Source organism: Gossypium arboreum, chromosome 5 (assembly GCF_025698485.1).
Source record: "Gossypium arboreum isolate Shixiya-1 chromosome 5, ASM2569848v2, whole genome shotgun sequence".
Classification (NCBI taxonomy): domain Eukaryota; kingdom Viridiplantae; phylum Streptophyta; class Magnoliopsida; order Malvales; family Malvaceae; genus Gossypium; species Gossypium arboreum.
Genome location: NC_069074.1, coordinates 7,700,844 through 7,716,007, shown reverse-complemented (window position 1 = coordinate 7,716,007; position 15,164 = coordinate 7,700,844). Strand labels below are relative to the sequence as shown.

Below are 15,164 nucleotides of genomic sequence, written 5' to 3'. Positions count from 1 at the left end.
ACAATAATTAATAATAAAGATTATAGAATTTAGTTAATTATTTAATAGGTAAAGTTTATAGTAAATTATCTCTCATCAATAAAATTTTAATTTATTCAAACGAAAATAGTAAAATTAACATATAATTATATTTAATAATATACATTCTAAATTTAAAATACTATTGTTATTATATAAAATCAACTTTTAAACTTAAATCTTGCATGGACATGTTTGAAAGGAAAGCCATTGTTTAATTGAATTTGAGTATAATTAGTGATTCTTCAGTACCCACTAATTATAATGATTATTCAACACATGTTACAGTGTGTAATTAGAAGTAATTATATCAATATCAAATTATACAAATAATTACATTAAAATTCAATTACTATGTGACTTTTTAAATACACATTGACATTAAAAATACAAATATTTGGTTTATTGGTTATGGGTATTTCACCCACGTTGTGAGCTCGAGTTATAATTTGTGCGCGACGATGAGATGCCCTTACTAAAAGAAGTAAGAGGTGTACCAAAATTATACATTAAATTATTATGGTTATTACCCATGTTTTGCATTGGTTAGTTATTTATTTATTTTACTAAATTATTGAGTAAAAATTTAAAAGTTGTAGTATGCTCAAAGTTAATTTTTGTATTATTCAGTAAATTTGGATTTAATCCTTATACTTCTATTTTAAGAATCTAGTTATTCGCCTTTCAAATCTAATAATTTAAGTCCATTTGTTAATATTGTTAAAATTTTTTATTTAATTTGTTGGTGTGACATTTGAAATTAAAAAAAACTCACTTAATATACATGTAACAAATAATGACATTGTAATAGATTTATAACTTCACTATTTAATATTTTTCACTTCTAACTTCAAAATCTATCAAATTAACCCTAATACTTCAACCACTCAACAATAACAAGATCTAAAATATTAAACAATGCTAATAATTATAGTATGAGTAGAGTAATTTTAAATATCGAAATTCTAAATTTTATAAAAAAAGTAACTAAATTAACTAACTAATATTGAATTTGAACTCCAAACCCCCTAGGTGTGGGTGTTCTTCTTTTTCTTTTCCTTCTTTACTAATTTTATTATTATCACTATTATTATTAAAATATATCATGAATGCCACATTATGACCGTCCACTTAGAAGAGCAGTGGTATAATTCCTACTTTAGCCCCTTTAATTTATTTTAATCTATAATTCAACTTTTAATATATCTGAGATTTAGTCATTGTACTTTAATAACTCTTAATTTCATGAAAATTACTTATACAAAATTTAATTCGCTACTAAATTAACTTCGTAAATATTTAATAAAAATATTTACAAGTTCGTTTTACCGGAATGTAGTCCCAAGCTTCACTTTCTGACACCCCTGACTATCAGGTTATTACAAATTGTAGTATGCTCAAAGTTCTTGTACTCTTTGTATATTTGGAGTTTAATCCTTATACTTCTATTTTCAAGGATTTAGTCCCTCCACTTTTCAAATCTAATAATTTAAGTCCATTTTTAACATTATTAAAATTTTTCTATTAAATTTGTTGGCATAACATTTGAAATAAAAAAAAAATCTCACTTGATATACATGTAACAAATAATGGCATTGTAATGGACTTGAATTTAATTAAAATTTTAACAGTGTTAACAATTTTTAAAATTTACATCACCATTTTTATTAGAATAAAGTATTTAGACTAACTAAAGATATTATAAAATTTAAGATACCAATTTATGTTAAAATTAAAGTATAAAGATTAAATTTCAAAATTGAGTGAAAAATAGGATTAAATCTAGAATTTAACTATTCTTATAAATCTAAAAAGTAGAGGGATTAGAATTGATGTTTGGCCATTAGCTTCTCATGTTAAAAAAAAGAAAAAAAAAAAAAGAAGAAGCAAATGATATTGCACAAGCGTCATTTAAAATGTAAAGGGATTATAATTTCTATTTGGCAATCACCTTCTCATGTAAAAAAAAAAAAAAAAAAAGAAAAGTTAAAGAAGGGTAAACTACACCACATGTCACCCAATTATGGGCCATTTCCTTTTTTGATCACTTAGCTATAAATTTGTTTTCTTTGTCACTCAATTATGAAATTTTTTAAATTGGTCACCTAAATAATCAAGATTCTTTAGGTCCATTTTTGTTAATTGCACTAACGAGAGGGTGACATGTCAGCTGAAAAGTCAGTATAATAACAAATTTATCCCTCAATTTTTACATATAATATTTATGTATTTTTATATGCTTTTAATTTTTTTAGTCCATTTTAATTAATTTCATTAATGGAAGGACAGCGGAGGAGGATTTATTTATTTAATATTAATATAATTATTAATATAAAATTTAAATTTATTATTATTTTTGAAAATATTTATGCATTTGTATATACTTTTAAAATTTATTTGTTATAATTTATTGTCAATAATAACTTTTTATTTTTATATATTTTAAATTTATTATTACATTGTTTTTGAAATTATTTATGTAATTTTATATATTTCTTTGAATTTTTAAAATTAGGATCAAATTAAGATTATTTATAAATTTTGAGGTTTAATTTTTAAAATTATAACTAAATCGATATAATATGTAATAGTTAAGAACTAAATTTGTTATTATATCAAATTTCAACTACCCCATCATCCTTCTGTTAATATGATTAACGAGAATGGATAAAAAAAATCTCAATTAATTGGATGACTGAAAAAGAAACAAATCTATAATTGGTTGGCCAATTTTAAATCATAATTAGATGACTTGTAAGGAAGGCCTAAGTGGTATAGATATTGGAGTTTATCAGGTTAGGTTAAGAAAAAATTGTGTGTAAACGAGATTAAACTCAGTATTTGTATTCGGCCCCCACGCCGCCCCCCAAAAAAAAAAAAAAAAAAAGAGTAGTTGTAATGCGTGAAAGTTATGTTTCAACAAACCCATCTAAAACAAAACAGGTGATAGTTCTTGTGATGTGGTCTTTCGGAAATATAATTAAATTGTTTGAAAGAATATAAATTTTAAATTATGAATTAATTTACTCTACATTTTATTCTTAAATTTTTGAATACTTTATTTTATTCTAAATAAATCAGTTTTCAATTGTAAAATATTATTATTCTTATTGAGTGAGTAGGTTTTATCTATCTATTTTTTCTACATTTTTATAGAATAAATTTTATCAAATAATTTTATTTTGGATTATCAAATGTACATAAAGAATTAAATAATTTAAATTTTCATAATTTATTAAATAAGGCCTAAGTTTGATATAAAAAGTAAATGATCAATTTCAATTAGGATCAGTTTGATATTTTATTAAAATTAATATTTTCAGTATTTAATTACAATTATTTAAAATAACAAATATTTAAAACCGTAGGATATTTTTCAAAAACATTGAAAGTGACAAGTAGATAATTTCTTTCAGTAGAAAACCATTGAAAGTTATAAGTGGATAAAAGTTATCACATAATAAATAGTATATTTTTAAAATTTATTTTTATTTTATTATTTTTATTTTATTAGTTTATTTCATTTAAATTGCAAAACATTTCACAATATTTTTCTTTAATTTTAATCTTTTAATATATTTCTTTTATTGTTTTGTGATAATTTCATATTTAACACTTGAATTTTATTGAAAGGTTTAACTCTTTTAACACATGAACACCTTTTGTGACTTATTATTTAATAAATATAATTTATTTTATTTTAAAATGACAACATATCTAAATATTTGTGTTTTCTTTTTATTATTTACTTTTCTACATTTTAATGAAAATTATATTAATATAATAAAATACTAATTTTTAATTACAAATATTTATTTCAATATTAAGTTAGACCTAATTTAATGTTCACTATCTTAATTTTCTAATCTAATCTATACATACTATAAAAGGTTTCATGAGAATTTTGCTGCTCTTAGTATGACATATAATTTAGCCCCGTGTTAAATTTGTTTTAATTTTTACTGAAATTTTATTCCTTAAAATGACTTCATTACAGTTTGAAAAGAATTGCAAAAAAAAGGAAAATCAAATTTGATTTAATTTTAAAAAAATGTAAAATTTAATTTTTGAATTAAATAATTTGAGTTAATCAAGTTATTTAGATCAATTCGAATAAAAATTAAAATTTTAGGAACACAATTCAAGTTATTTGAAAATACAAATCAAAAAAATAAAATTACGTCGTTTTGATAAATGTTTACTTAAAAGACAAAACTATTATATTAATTATGTATTTAAATAATTTTTACTTCGCTACTCGTTAAATAATTAGTCTATGTAAATACAACATTGAGTATAAATAATATTATTCGTTAACTCGATTCGACTTGACTCAAAATTTTTTTATTAAATTCTATTCAAAATATTTTAAATTAAATTAAATTACTAAAATATGATTCGTCAATTCAACTCACTCAATATTTACCCTAATCGCGAACTAATTTTAAAAAATTAATCGAAAGGCTGGCTGTATGGTTTTTTTTTTTCCCCGGAAATTGTTGCAATGCCAATCTTGGAACATGGGCTTTAATTGTGATGCGAGACCAAAATAAACTTACAAGTGCTGATTTATCTCAGGACCACTTAAAATGGGCTACTTTAAAAATATTTCACGAACTTTATATGCATCCATGTCCATGTGATTCATATTCACTTACCATTACCTTTGAACTCGTTTCGACTTCATTTCTACTTAAAAGAACTAAACTACCAAAAACACCTCCCAAATTTACAAATCAAACCCATTTCATATTTCTTCTGTACTACTTTATTATTTAATTTCTACCCAAACAAGGAGCACATTTCCTCTTCCTTTACATCTGCTTCATAAATTTCATTCCTCCTGCTTTCAAATCAAATTTCACTGCTCCATCTACAGTATTTATTTATTTATTTTTAATTGTTTGATAGAGTTCTGTTCACAAGAGCGAAGAAAAATATTATTGGATTCAATTAAATTATATATTTTACAATAATAATAAAATAATTTTATTATTTTAATAGTATATATCTTTATAATTTTTAAAAGACTAAAACAAAATTTTATCATTTTTAAAAAGCCAATGTGTGATTTTATTATTATTAATTTCCAGCTGCTATTCACTCATTTGTTTGTTCCTTAAATAAAAGAGAGATTTTACCGATTGATACAAGAGCTTTGACAGGAGATTTTCATATTACCGTTTCCTTTCATTTAATTTAATTTAGAGTTTAAAATTATTCATTATATCAAATTTTGACTCTTATTCACTTGTAATATTATTTTATTAAAACTTTTAATTGAAAAAAAATTAAGACAAATTAAAGGTAAAGGATTATGTGGTAAAAATATATAGACTTATTTAAAGACATTTTTATTAAATTGGAATGGAAATGATTATTGCAATGGTTTCCATGTGCTGGGAAAAATGAGGAAATTCTTCATTGAAGTCTATGATTTTGTTCCAAGTTTGAAACCAATTTGAACTTTACCGTCTTCATTTTTCTTTCTTAGATTCTTCCCGCAATTATGAAATTCCCATTACATCAAAAGTACTATTTAACTTTGATTTACACTTTTTTTAATACAATCAAGTATATATTCTTACTTTATTTTCTTTTATTTCACGCTTTGTGTTGAATTAATTATTTTATTATGTTAAATTATAGTCTAAGTCTTTACATACTTTGTACATTTAGAATTTATCATTTACTTTTATTTTCAGGAACTTAGTTCCTTTACTTTTTAAATTTTAAATTTAAATCTAGTAGTCATTAGTATTAAGATTTTATATTAAATTTTTGAAGTGACACTTTAAAGCAAAAACGTAGTTATGTAACCATAAAACTAATGTTAAAAACATTGATTTTTTTCTTCCTAATAACACCTATTCAAATTTGTCGTGACATTATAAATTTGTTTAGTTGTAGTGTTTTTAAGAAAATTACGAATAATTAATAATATTAATTATTTAGACTAACTAGTGATGCTATAAAATAAATAAACTAAATTATATAAAAAATTAAAACATATAGATTAAATCTCAAGTTTCAACATAATATAAGAAGCAAAATTAAAATCTAATCATTGTCTTATAATGGTAAAAAAAAAAACAAAAAAAAAAAGAGAGAGAGAGCAAAGCAAACTCAAATGACATGATAAGTCATGAAGTTTTTTATGACTCTTAATCTACTCAAATTCAGGGGTGAAGTCAAAAATTTTTTTAAGGGTTCGAAATTAAATTGTAATTTTTATTATAATAAAAATATAATTTTAAAAGAATTAAATAAAAATTTATCATTTTAAGAGGTTAAGGTGTACTTTTACTTTTACTAATATAAAATTTTAAAAATTTTAAAAAGTTAAAATAAAAATTCCCTATTTTTAAGGGGCCAAGCCCTACCAGCCTCTAAGATTCATCATTACTCAAACTATATGTAACTATATAATATTTTAATAAAAAATAACGGTATTAACTATTTGGACTAAATAACATTATAACAATATAAAATTAAATTACTGAAATTAAATCACCAGTTTAGTCCGATTAATACTGAATTTAACCACTAATCTATAATGAAAAATAAAAAGAGAATAGAGCGAGAGACCACGTGTAAGCAGAGAAGGTTTTTGACCTTCGTTTTACATATAGTTTATAGATATTCGAACATTGCTTAATTAAATTTCATTTTTCAAAATAAACAAATTAAAGCACAACACTATAAAACAATAACACATATACGTGTGTGTTTTACAGAATAAATATATGTTTTAAACTTTTTAGTTTTTACACACGAAGATAATTATTTAATAACTTTACAAGATAATGTTAAAATAAATATTTTACTTTAGTTGAAATGATAAAATTGAAATAAAGTTATAATATTTTGATTTCAAATATTTTTGTGTATGTATTTATATATTGTTCGATAAAAATATTCTACTTTTAATAAATTCATAACTGAATTCATAACTCAATTAAAATTAATACTATTACAATAACAATATTAAATAATGATATTGATATTGATATAATATGAAATACTAATTTATTCACATTAATAGACAAAATTTATCAAATTTTATATAAATATAAAATATGTAGAAAAAGGTTTATGATTTAATTAAATATACAAACACAGTAAAATTTTTATATGATACCTATCTAAAATTGTTATGCTTCATTTGGATTTAGACTTTCCTTCTAAGTGACACGATTTGGGCGCTTTATGGGTCAAATGTGTTGCAGCAAGTAGCTTGGATGGCATGATGGAGTTCATTTCCATCGCACCGAATTCATCGGTCAATATTTAAGACCCACACTGCTGTATTTTTTTTTTTCCTTTTATATCCTTGCTCCCTATATTATCTTGTCCCTCACATTCACATTCTTTGGTTATTTTACATTAAAAAATTAAACACCTTGATTTAAAAATATATATATTATTACCAATGCATCGGTAACAACATATATTTAATTCACTTTTTAACTATTTTCATTTGAAGGTTTTAAATTATTTATTTTACTACAATAGTAAATTTATATAACTATACACTAAATAACTAAAATATTCAAATAGGTTTAAATTAATATATTAAACCCACCACTATCTAAATGGACCCTAATTATGGAAGGGAGTGGAACATATTCGAAAGGTAAGGTCCACCGTATTATGTGTAGGGGAACAATGTGGTGGAGCTGGTCAGATTCCTCAAAACCATTCCAACAACAAATATGTAGTCAACTGTGATATTCTTTTTGAAAGAAGTAATTTGTGATTTGAATTACTGAATATAGTATAAGTTGTATTTTTCTTTCAAATTGAAATCACAGATATATAAATTTAATCTTGACTTGATTATTTGAAAACTTCTGTCTAGTGTAGCTAAACTAAATATCTAGATTTTGTAGGAATGAAATGCATATTTTAGTCATGGGTTAAATTTAGTTTTGACTTATAGATATTAAAAGCAATTATTTTTTTAAATTCCAATTAATTTGCATCTAATTGAGTAATTGTTGATAATTAAATATATCATTTAAACTTTTTATTATTAATTACTATTTTTTACTAGTTAAAATCAATCTTGAACTAATCAAATAGCGGCACATGACAAACATTGATATAATCTTTTATTGTCCTCATAAAATAATTAAAAAATATAAAATTATTAATAAATAAAATTTTACATGATATTATAAAATTGCAAAAAATATATAAAAATATAAAACCTGTAAAGTAATTATAAAATTCTTAAAAACTTAAAAACAATAAATTTTTTAAAACTTATATAAACTATTAAAATTTATAATAAAAAAAGCATAAAAACTTATAGAATTACATCACTGGCTAAATGGAAAACTTGTGTGGGTTTGAAATTTATTGGCATGAGGTTGAATGTGTGATCCAAATATTTGTGAACTATTTTCACTCCCACAATTATAATGTGCTTTTTCATTTGTATTAAAATTTTATTAAAATATTTAAAATATATTATTAAAAAGCTTATTAAAAATTCCAATGAATTAAAAATATATATCATACTATAAAAATTATTAAAAAGAATTATTGGTTGGGTCCTATCCTTTTATTGACAATTTTTTATCTACAATATTTGAAGTACAATGCAATAGTTGGACCTTTAAAAGTTGAAAAGTGTTCGTTAAGTATTGTACGCTGAGTATTGTACAAGTAAATATTTTCAGTACGATTACATACTATAAAACAAAATGTCATTATCTTACTATTGTAATGAGTATATATCAACATGAAATATTTTGACAAGTATTCTCGTTCTTTAATGATTGGTATGATGTCATGTGTTCATTTTGATTGTAGAGGTTTAATTTTCAAATTAAGGAATCAATAAATAATTTTTTTATAATTTATATATATATTAATATTTTATATTTTAGAATATAATTTTTATATTTTTAAGAATTTTATAAGCTTGTATGAATTTTTATAATTTTATATAATTTTTATAAGTCGTTTCAATTTTAATCTCTCTATTTTTTGAATTATAAGAATGGTTAAATTTTATTTTGATTTCTATATATTTTAATTTTAACATAATTTGCGTCTCAATTTTTATAACATCATTACTTAGTCTAAATATTTTATTTTAATTAAAACGTTTATGTGAATTTTTAAGAATTGTTAACACCGTTAAATTTTTTATTAAATTTAGGCTCGTTACAATATTATTTTTTTGTTAAATGTATATCAAATGAATTTATTTTTAAAATTTTATATCAACAAATTTAAACAAAAATATTTAACAAGATTAATAAATAGACCTAAAATTTTATATTTGAAAAGTAAATAAACTAAATTATCGAAAAAAAATAATAAATTGAAATTAAAATATACAAAAAAAAAAAATTGAGTAAATTATAACCTTAAAATTTTACTCAAACCAAATCTCCAAATGTAATGAAAACCATAGTATTTTAAGTATGAGATTTTGAATTTAGACACCCACCTATATTAAAAGTTGGAAACTTACCTACCTAAAGTTATCCTTTAACCCCTTTGATTTGGTTTCCGTTTTCCTTTTGTTAGACTTTGGTTGAAGACCCATTCAAAATGCAATTTAGGAGTTTTTCATGAACTAAAACATCAATTTTTTGCAAAAAAATTAACTCAGTGACTCATACAATTGTTTTTATAAAACATTATCTTATAAATTTAAAATAAAAATTGAATTTCTGCCGCTTCCTTATTTTTCTTTGAATTATTTATTTTATAACAACAGTTTAAGCAATTTAATTTTAAAATATATAAATTATTAAAAAGTATAAAGGTTCCTCTAAAAGATTTATTATTATTATAAATAATTACTATTTATTCGTGATATGAACTCCGTCCAATGTTTCAAGTTAGTAAAAGTAAAGATAACGAAGTGGACGTAAGGTGACACGGGATTGTCCGGTCAACACAAGACTTTAGTGGTTGCACGTTATGTACGCAAAGTTGGCCGACGACAAAAATTAATCAATTTAGTCAAACCAAAGACCAACTTACCCCAAGCCCAAATCCAACGTTTTCCTTTGGTTCCTTTTTCCACCGTCGCTAAATTCAAATGTTGCATTTAATTTTTATTTTATAAATTAATGATTTCAATGGATTCGATATTCTTTATTAATGCAAAATTGGTGACAGAGTTGAGTGATTAGAAAACCAATGGCATATCTGATATCCCTTTAAAATATTAAAAAAATATTAATATGTTCATATAAAGTTTCAAATTTAATAAACAAAATAATTCCAAATAGTGTTTTTTAGGCTGATATTATTACTACTTAAAAGAAAAAAAGAACATAAAAATAGAGGCCATGTTTTGCTCTACCATTCCCAAAGCCGATTCTCTTTGGAAATTTGGTAGAAGAAGTGGTAGTGGGTAAGAATCTTTAAAAAAGCTTACTTTCTCCCCCCTTCACTTCCATTCTCATCAATTTCTCTTTTGTCTTCCTCTTTTTGCAATATCATCAAAAACCAGCCCTAACAGAGCAGCTGAACCTAACATCATCATCATCCATGGCGGCACCGATCTGGCTATGGGCTTTCTCTGTAGCCCTAACTCTGGTTCCGTCTGTTTTTGGAAACTCTGAAGGAGATGCTCTTTACACGTTGAGAAAAAGTTTGACCGATCCAGATAACATACTCCAGAGCTGGGATCCGAACCTTGTTAATCCTTGTACTTGGTTTCACATCACTTGTAACCAAAATAATCGAGTCACTCGAGTGTATGCTGATTCCTCTTTCTCCTTTTCTTTTTAACTTATTTATCTTTTTTTACGTAAAAGAATTAAATTAAACTCATTTCTGGGACATGTAATAACATGTTGGTTTCCTTGTTTGATCGTTTGCGAATTGGTAACTTAAAATAATTGAATTTAATGTCTATTTTGTAAAATGGATGCTGAGAAACTGTCGTATTATCTGAAGCTGGTAATTTTGGGGGTATATTTGCTCGATTTAAATTGGGTTTGGATTGAGTTAATTGATTTATTTTTGTTGATTCCCCCCCTCCCCCCTTTTTTAACGGGAAAAAGGGCAAATTCTCTAGAAAACTGTTGGATTGGGTGACCTTGTATTTCTGCTTATTAGCACTTACTGTAAAAGGCAAATATGGAGCATGCTAAAGTATTTTTATCTGCAATAGTGATAGATTTGTCACAATAGTCCCCTTTATTGCAACGTACGAATCATCTTTTAATTGATGCTTTAGATCTTAAAATAGTGGTTTTATGCCTATGGTCGAGTTTGGATGTTATAAGCAGAAGTACTTCATAATTTCTTTAACATATGCGTGTTTGAGTCTATGGAAGTAGCACAATTGCCCGCCTGAATAAGAACTATATATGTATGTTGATCTCCCTTTCCCTTTGTTATGGAACATAAGATCTTCTTCTTGCCCGGTTGTTTAAATTTTTTTTTTTTTCTATTCTTCAATTTGGATCATTAGATGTTTTTAGTGTTTGTTTTTATGGAAGTAGGGTATCTACTAGTTTTGTGTATAATCTGCATGTCCCTTTGAGAAGAACAGGTTTGTGCTTTGTGACATAAAAAATATACAAGTGGGTACTTGTTGCTGGTTTTGATGAAACAATTTTAGTTGTAGTTTTCAAATTAGAAAGAGGTTTATGTACGTTTGCGTACTTATATTTTTTTTCTTTAGAGAATTACCTCCCTCTGGAATTGTGGGATTTTGCCATGTCATCTCAATTGGTAATTTTTTAACTTTCTTTTTGCAGAGATTTAGGTAATTCCAACCTGTCTGGACATTTGGTACCTGAGCTTGGGAAGCTTGAGCATTTGCAGTATCTGTATGTTCTTTTCCCCTTTAACCTTTGTCCCATCCTGCCCCTAATATCTGGATTCTGGAGCTCCCAACGTATTTGCATGTGTTTATTATCTGTGCATAATTTTTTCACTTGTTGATTATATAAACTGTTGATGCTGACATTGTTATTCACTTCTAGCTATTTCTCGGTCATGCAGGGAGCTTTACAAAAATGACATCCAGGGAACCATCCCAACTGAACTTGGGAACTTGAAGAGCCTCATTAGTTTGGACCTATATAACAACAACATCTCAGGGACCATTCCTCCTTCACTAGGGAAATTGAAGTCTCTTGTATTTTTGTGAGTTCTCTCGTCCAAATGTTAATCTCTTCATGCATAATTAGACCATGGCTTAAGTAAATTATGGCCATCAACTAACGGTTATGTACTAATGTTCAAAGAGTGACCTGTGATTACACTTTTTCTAGTTATTTCAACTCTCCCTTTTCTTTTGGTGTTTAGTTTATACATCTTTGTAACCTCAATTGTTAGTTTCTCACTCTTTCATTTTACAGACGGCTTAATGACAACAAATTAACTGGACCTATCCCTAGGGAACTTGTCGGTATTTCAAGCCTCAAAGTTGTGTAAGTATTGTGACTTTTGGAGTCTTAATTTTCATAAAAGACTCTTATATGGATTGTTTTGTGAAGCCTTAGACTTATGGTCTTTTAAACTTTACCTCTTTTATTCTAGTGATGTCTCAAACAATGACTTGTGTGGAACGATTCCTACCAGTGGACCGTTTGAGCACATTCCTTTGAACAAGTAAGATTACACCTTCTCTCGCTCTCTCTTTATTTCTTTCAGTCTGTTCAAATTTCATGATCTGTTACTAGGATGTCATGATATGTGCAGCCCTTAAAACCTACTTAAAGATTAAGCCGGATTTCTAACTCTTTTTTCATGCACACGTGATACTAATGTTAATTTTGTTATTTAGGTAAAACTATAAAGACTTTGACGGTCAAGAGTTACTCAAGGAATCTTTAAAAATCAAAACTAAATAGCTGCGTCATTTAAACCCTCTGGAAAAGATTAAGGTGAATTTGTAACCGGCATAGATAAGCTGAGGCATAGTCCTTGGCTGTGACTTTCTGCCCTTCTCTATGGTTCTGCTATCAGTCTTGGTTGTTAATGGACACTTTTGCAGAAATATCTTCTGTGTTCTGATATCCTTTACACCATAGTGCACGGGGATGAGTCTTGGGCGAGTATAGCTTCTATCATTTTTAAGTGTTTATTATCGATAATCTGCCTATAGGTTTCTACATCATCTCTTCTTGAACTGGCTTTGATGGAAGCACAGTTTGATGGACTCTGTCATTGTGCTTGTCTTATTGGGTACATTGCTAATATTTATATTATTTAGATTCACCTATACTTTTGTTTCTTTCCTGCTGGGGGTTAAGTTTATTAGCATTTCCGTTTCTTTTGTTTTTCGTGTGCGAAGTCACTGATCTTCATTATTTTTCCATGGTATATAGCTTTGAGAAAAATCCTCGACTGGAAGGTCCTGAGCTGCTGGGGCTTGCAAGCTATGACACAAACTGCTCGTAAAGGACATGTTGACGCTATAAAGCTTTGAACTAGATATGAATCCGCATGAAGTAATATGTAAATCTGTATACCAGCTCGACTGTATTAGCATCTGTAACTCAATTACCCTACTCCTAAAATGTTGAAGACGACTAGTATTGGTGAATGTAACGGTAGCGACAAGTTTCCTTCTGGTGTGCATCGTTGGTTTTCGTGGCACTAAAGAATATATATACTAGAGTATCTTGACAAAAAAATATGTATATATTTTTCTGTTTCATATACATATAATAATTTTCTTAAAAATAAAGATAAATTATGACAAACTAGTAAAATCTTGATTTAATGTGTCATTTGATATATGATTTTGATTAGGTTCAATTATCATATAAAATTTTGATTGTGATTCAAATTTATGTTTGAAAATTTAATTTTAATTTAATTATGTATTAAAAAAGTAATTATATCAATTTATTTTTATACTGGGTAAATATAATTATTTAAATATGTAATATATAAACATAAAATGGTATTATATCAATAATTAAAAATAATCATATTTCGAGAAAAGAAAAAGTAATTTACTAACTGGCTGTTATTTTAGATTTTGTTTTTATTAAAATTTAAAACTTTTAAATATTTGTAATCAATTTTAGTATAGTAATTTTAATTTGAGTTTTTCTATAATCGGCATAGTATTTTTGACTCATGAATGAAAGAGTCACACTTATTATATCTAGTGTAGAAGAATATATGAATATATATATATATATATATATATATATATATTTGTATATATATATATGTGTATAACATGAAAATGAAGTTCTTTCTTGAGTTAAATTGATAAATTTTTTATTTTTAATGTTTTGTGTTTATTTTATTGTTTATGTTCAAAATTTATGATTGTTTTTTCAATAATATTTTAAATTTTGAATCTATATCTTTTTTTAAAATGTAACGTGTTTTATCATTGTACTCAAAATATATTAGTAAATATGAGAAACTTTTTTCATTCTAAGCGGACATGGCAGATATTATACATTCTTTCTCGTTGTAGTTCCCTCTAATTTCTTTCCTTTAGGTGGAATTATTCAAACTATGCAAAACATGACTAATAGTAGTGTTATTACTCAACAGATGTCCACACATATACATATGTATTGTACATAAGACAAAGTAACTTGGTTCCTGTTAAGCAATGGCAAATATATATATATATATATATATATATAAATATCCCCACAACCAAAAGGGAGAAGAATATATAAAGTTGTCACAAGGGATATCAGTTGCTTTATACTACATTTTATGTTCTAAAATGATATTGAATTTGTAGTTGAACCTATAAAATTTAGAATGAAGAAGGAATTGTAGGTTGAGGCACAAATTTTGAATTTTTAATATCATTATATATAATTGTGACGTGTAAATTTTATTAATTATAGTCTAATTTATGCTTTACATTGGTCTATTTTTGTAATTATTTAAATATATATATTTACAATTAAAAAGTAAAAAAATCTAGACTTAAAATAAAATCAATGAAAGCTGTAGCATTCTATTCCTATACAAGAGAATCACATCAATATACATGACCAATGCTACATTCTAATTTCTTTTAAGAGCACATATTTTTGTATTTTGGCAGTATAGAATCCAAGCAGTCTGAAATGTGAATGGATCCTCCAGTCCAGCCAATGTAGTGATGGGTATCAATGGCTATTTAACCCTTGAATAATCCACCGTTAACAAACACTGCAAATGTTCTTCAA

General features: G+C 25.3%; 1 protein-coding gene across 2 annotated transcripts; it reads left to right on the top strand.

Moving 5' to 3' along the window:
* Positions 1-10,140: 10,140 nt before the first annotated feature.
* Positions 10,141-13,724, top strand: LOC108489967 (leucine-rich repeat protein 1-like). Of its 2 annotated transcripts, XM_017794738.2 has the most exons (7): positions 10,249-10,402; positions 10,502-10,748; positions 11,760-11,831; positions 12,007-12,150; positions 12,366-12,437; positions 12,547-12,618; positions 13,338-13,724. In XM_017794738.2, exons 2-7 carry the CDS (start codon positions 10,540-10,542, stop codon positions 13,408-13,410), a joined length of 642 nt encoding a protein of 213 aa, XP_017650227.1. In that variant the 5' UTR covers positions 10,249-10,402; positions 10,502-10,539; the 3' UTR covers positions 13,411-13,724. The 2 variants fall into 2 exon arrangements, with proteins under 2 accessions (XP_052884349.1, XP_017650227.1); XM_053028389.1 differs by having other exon boundaries at positions 10,141-10,748.
* Positions 13,725-15,164: the final 1,440 nt, after the last annotated feature.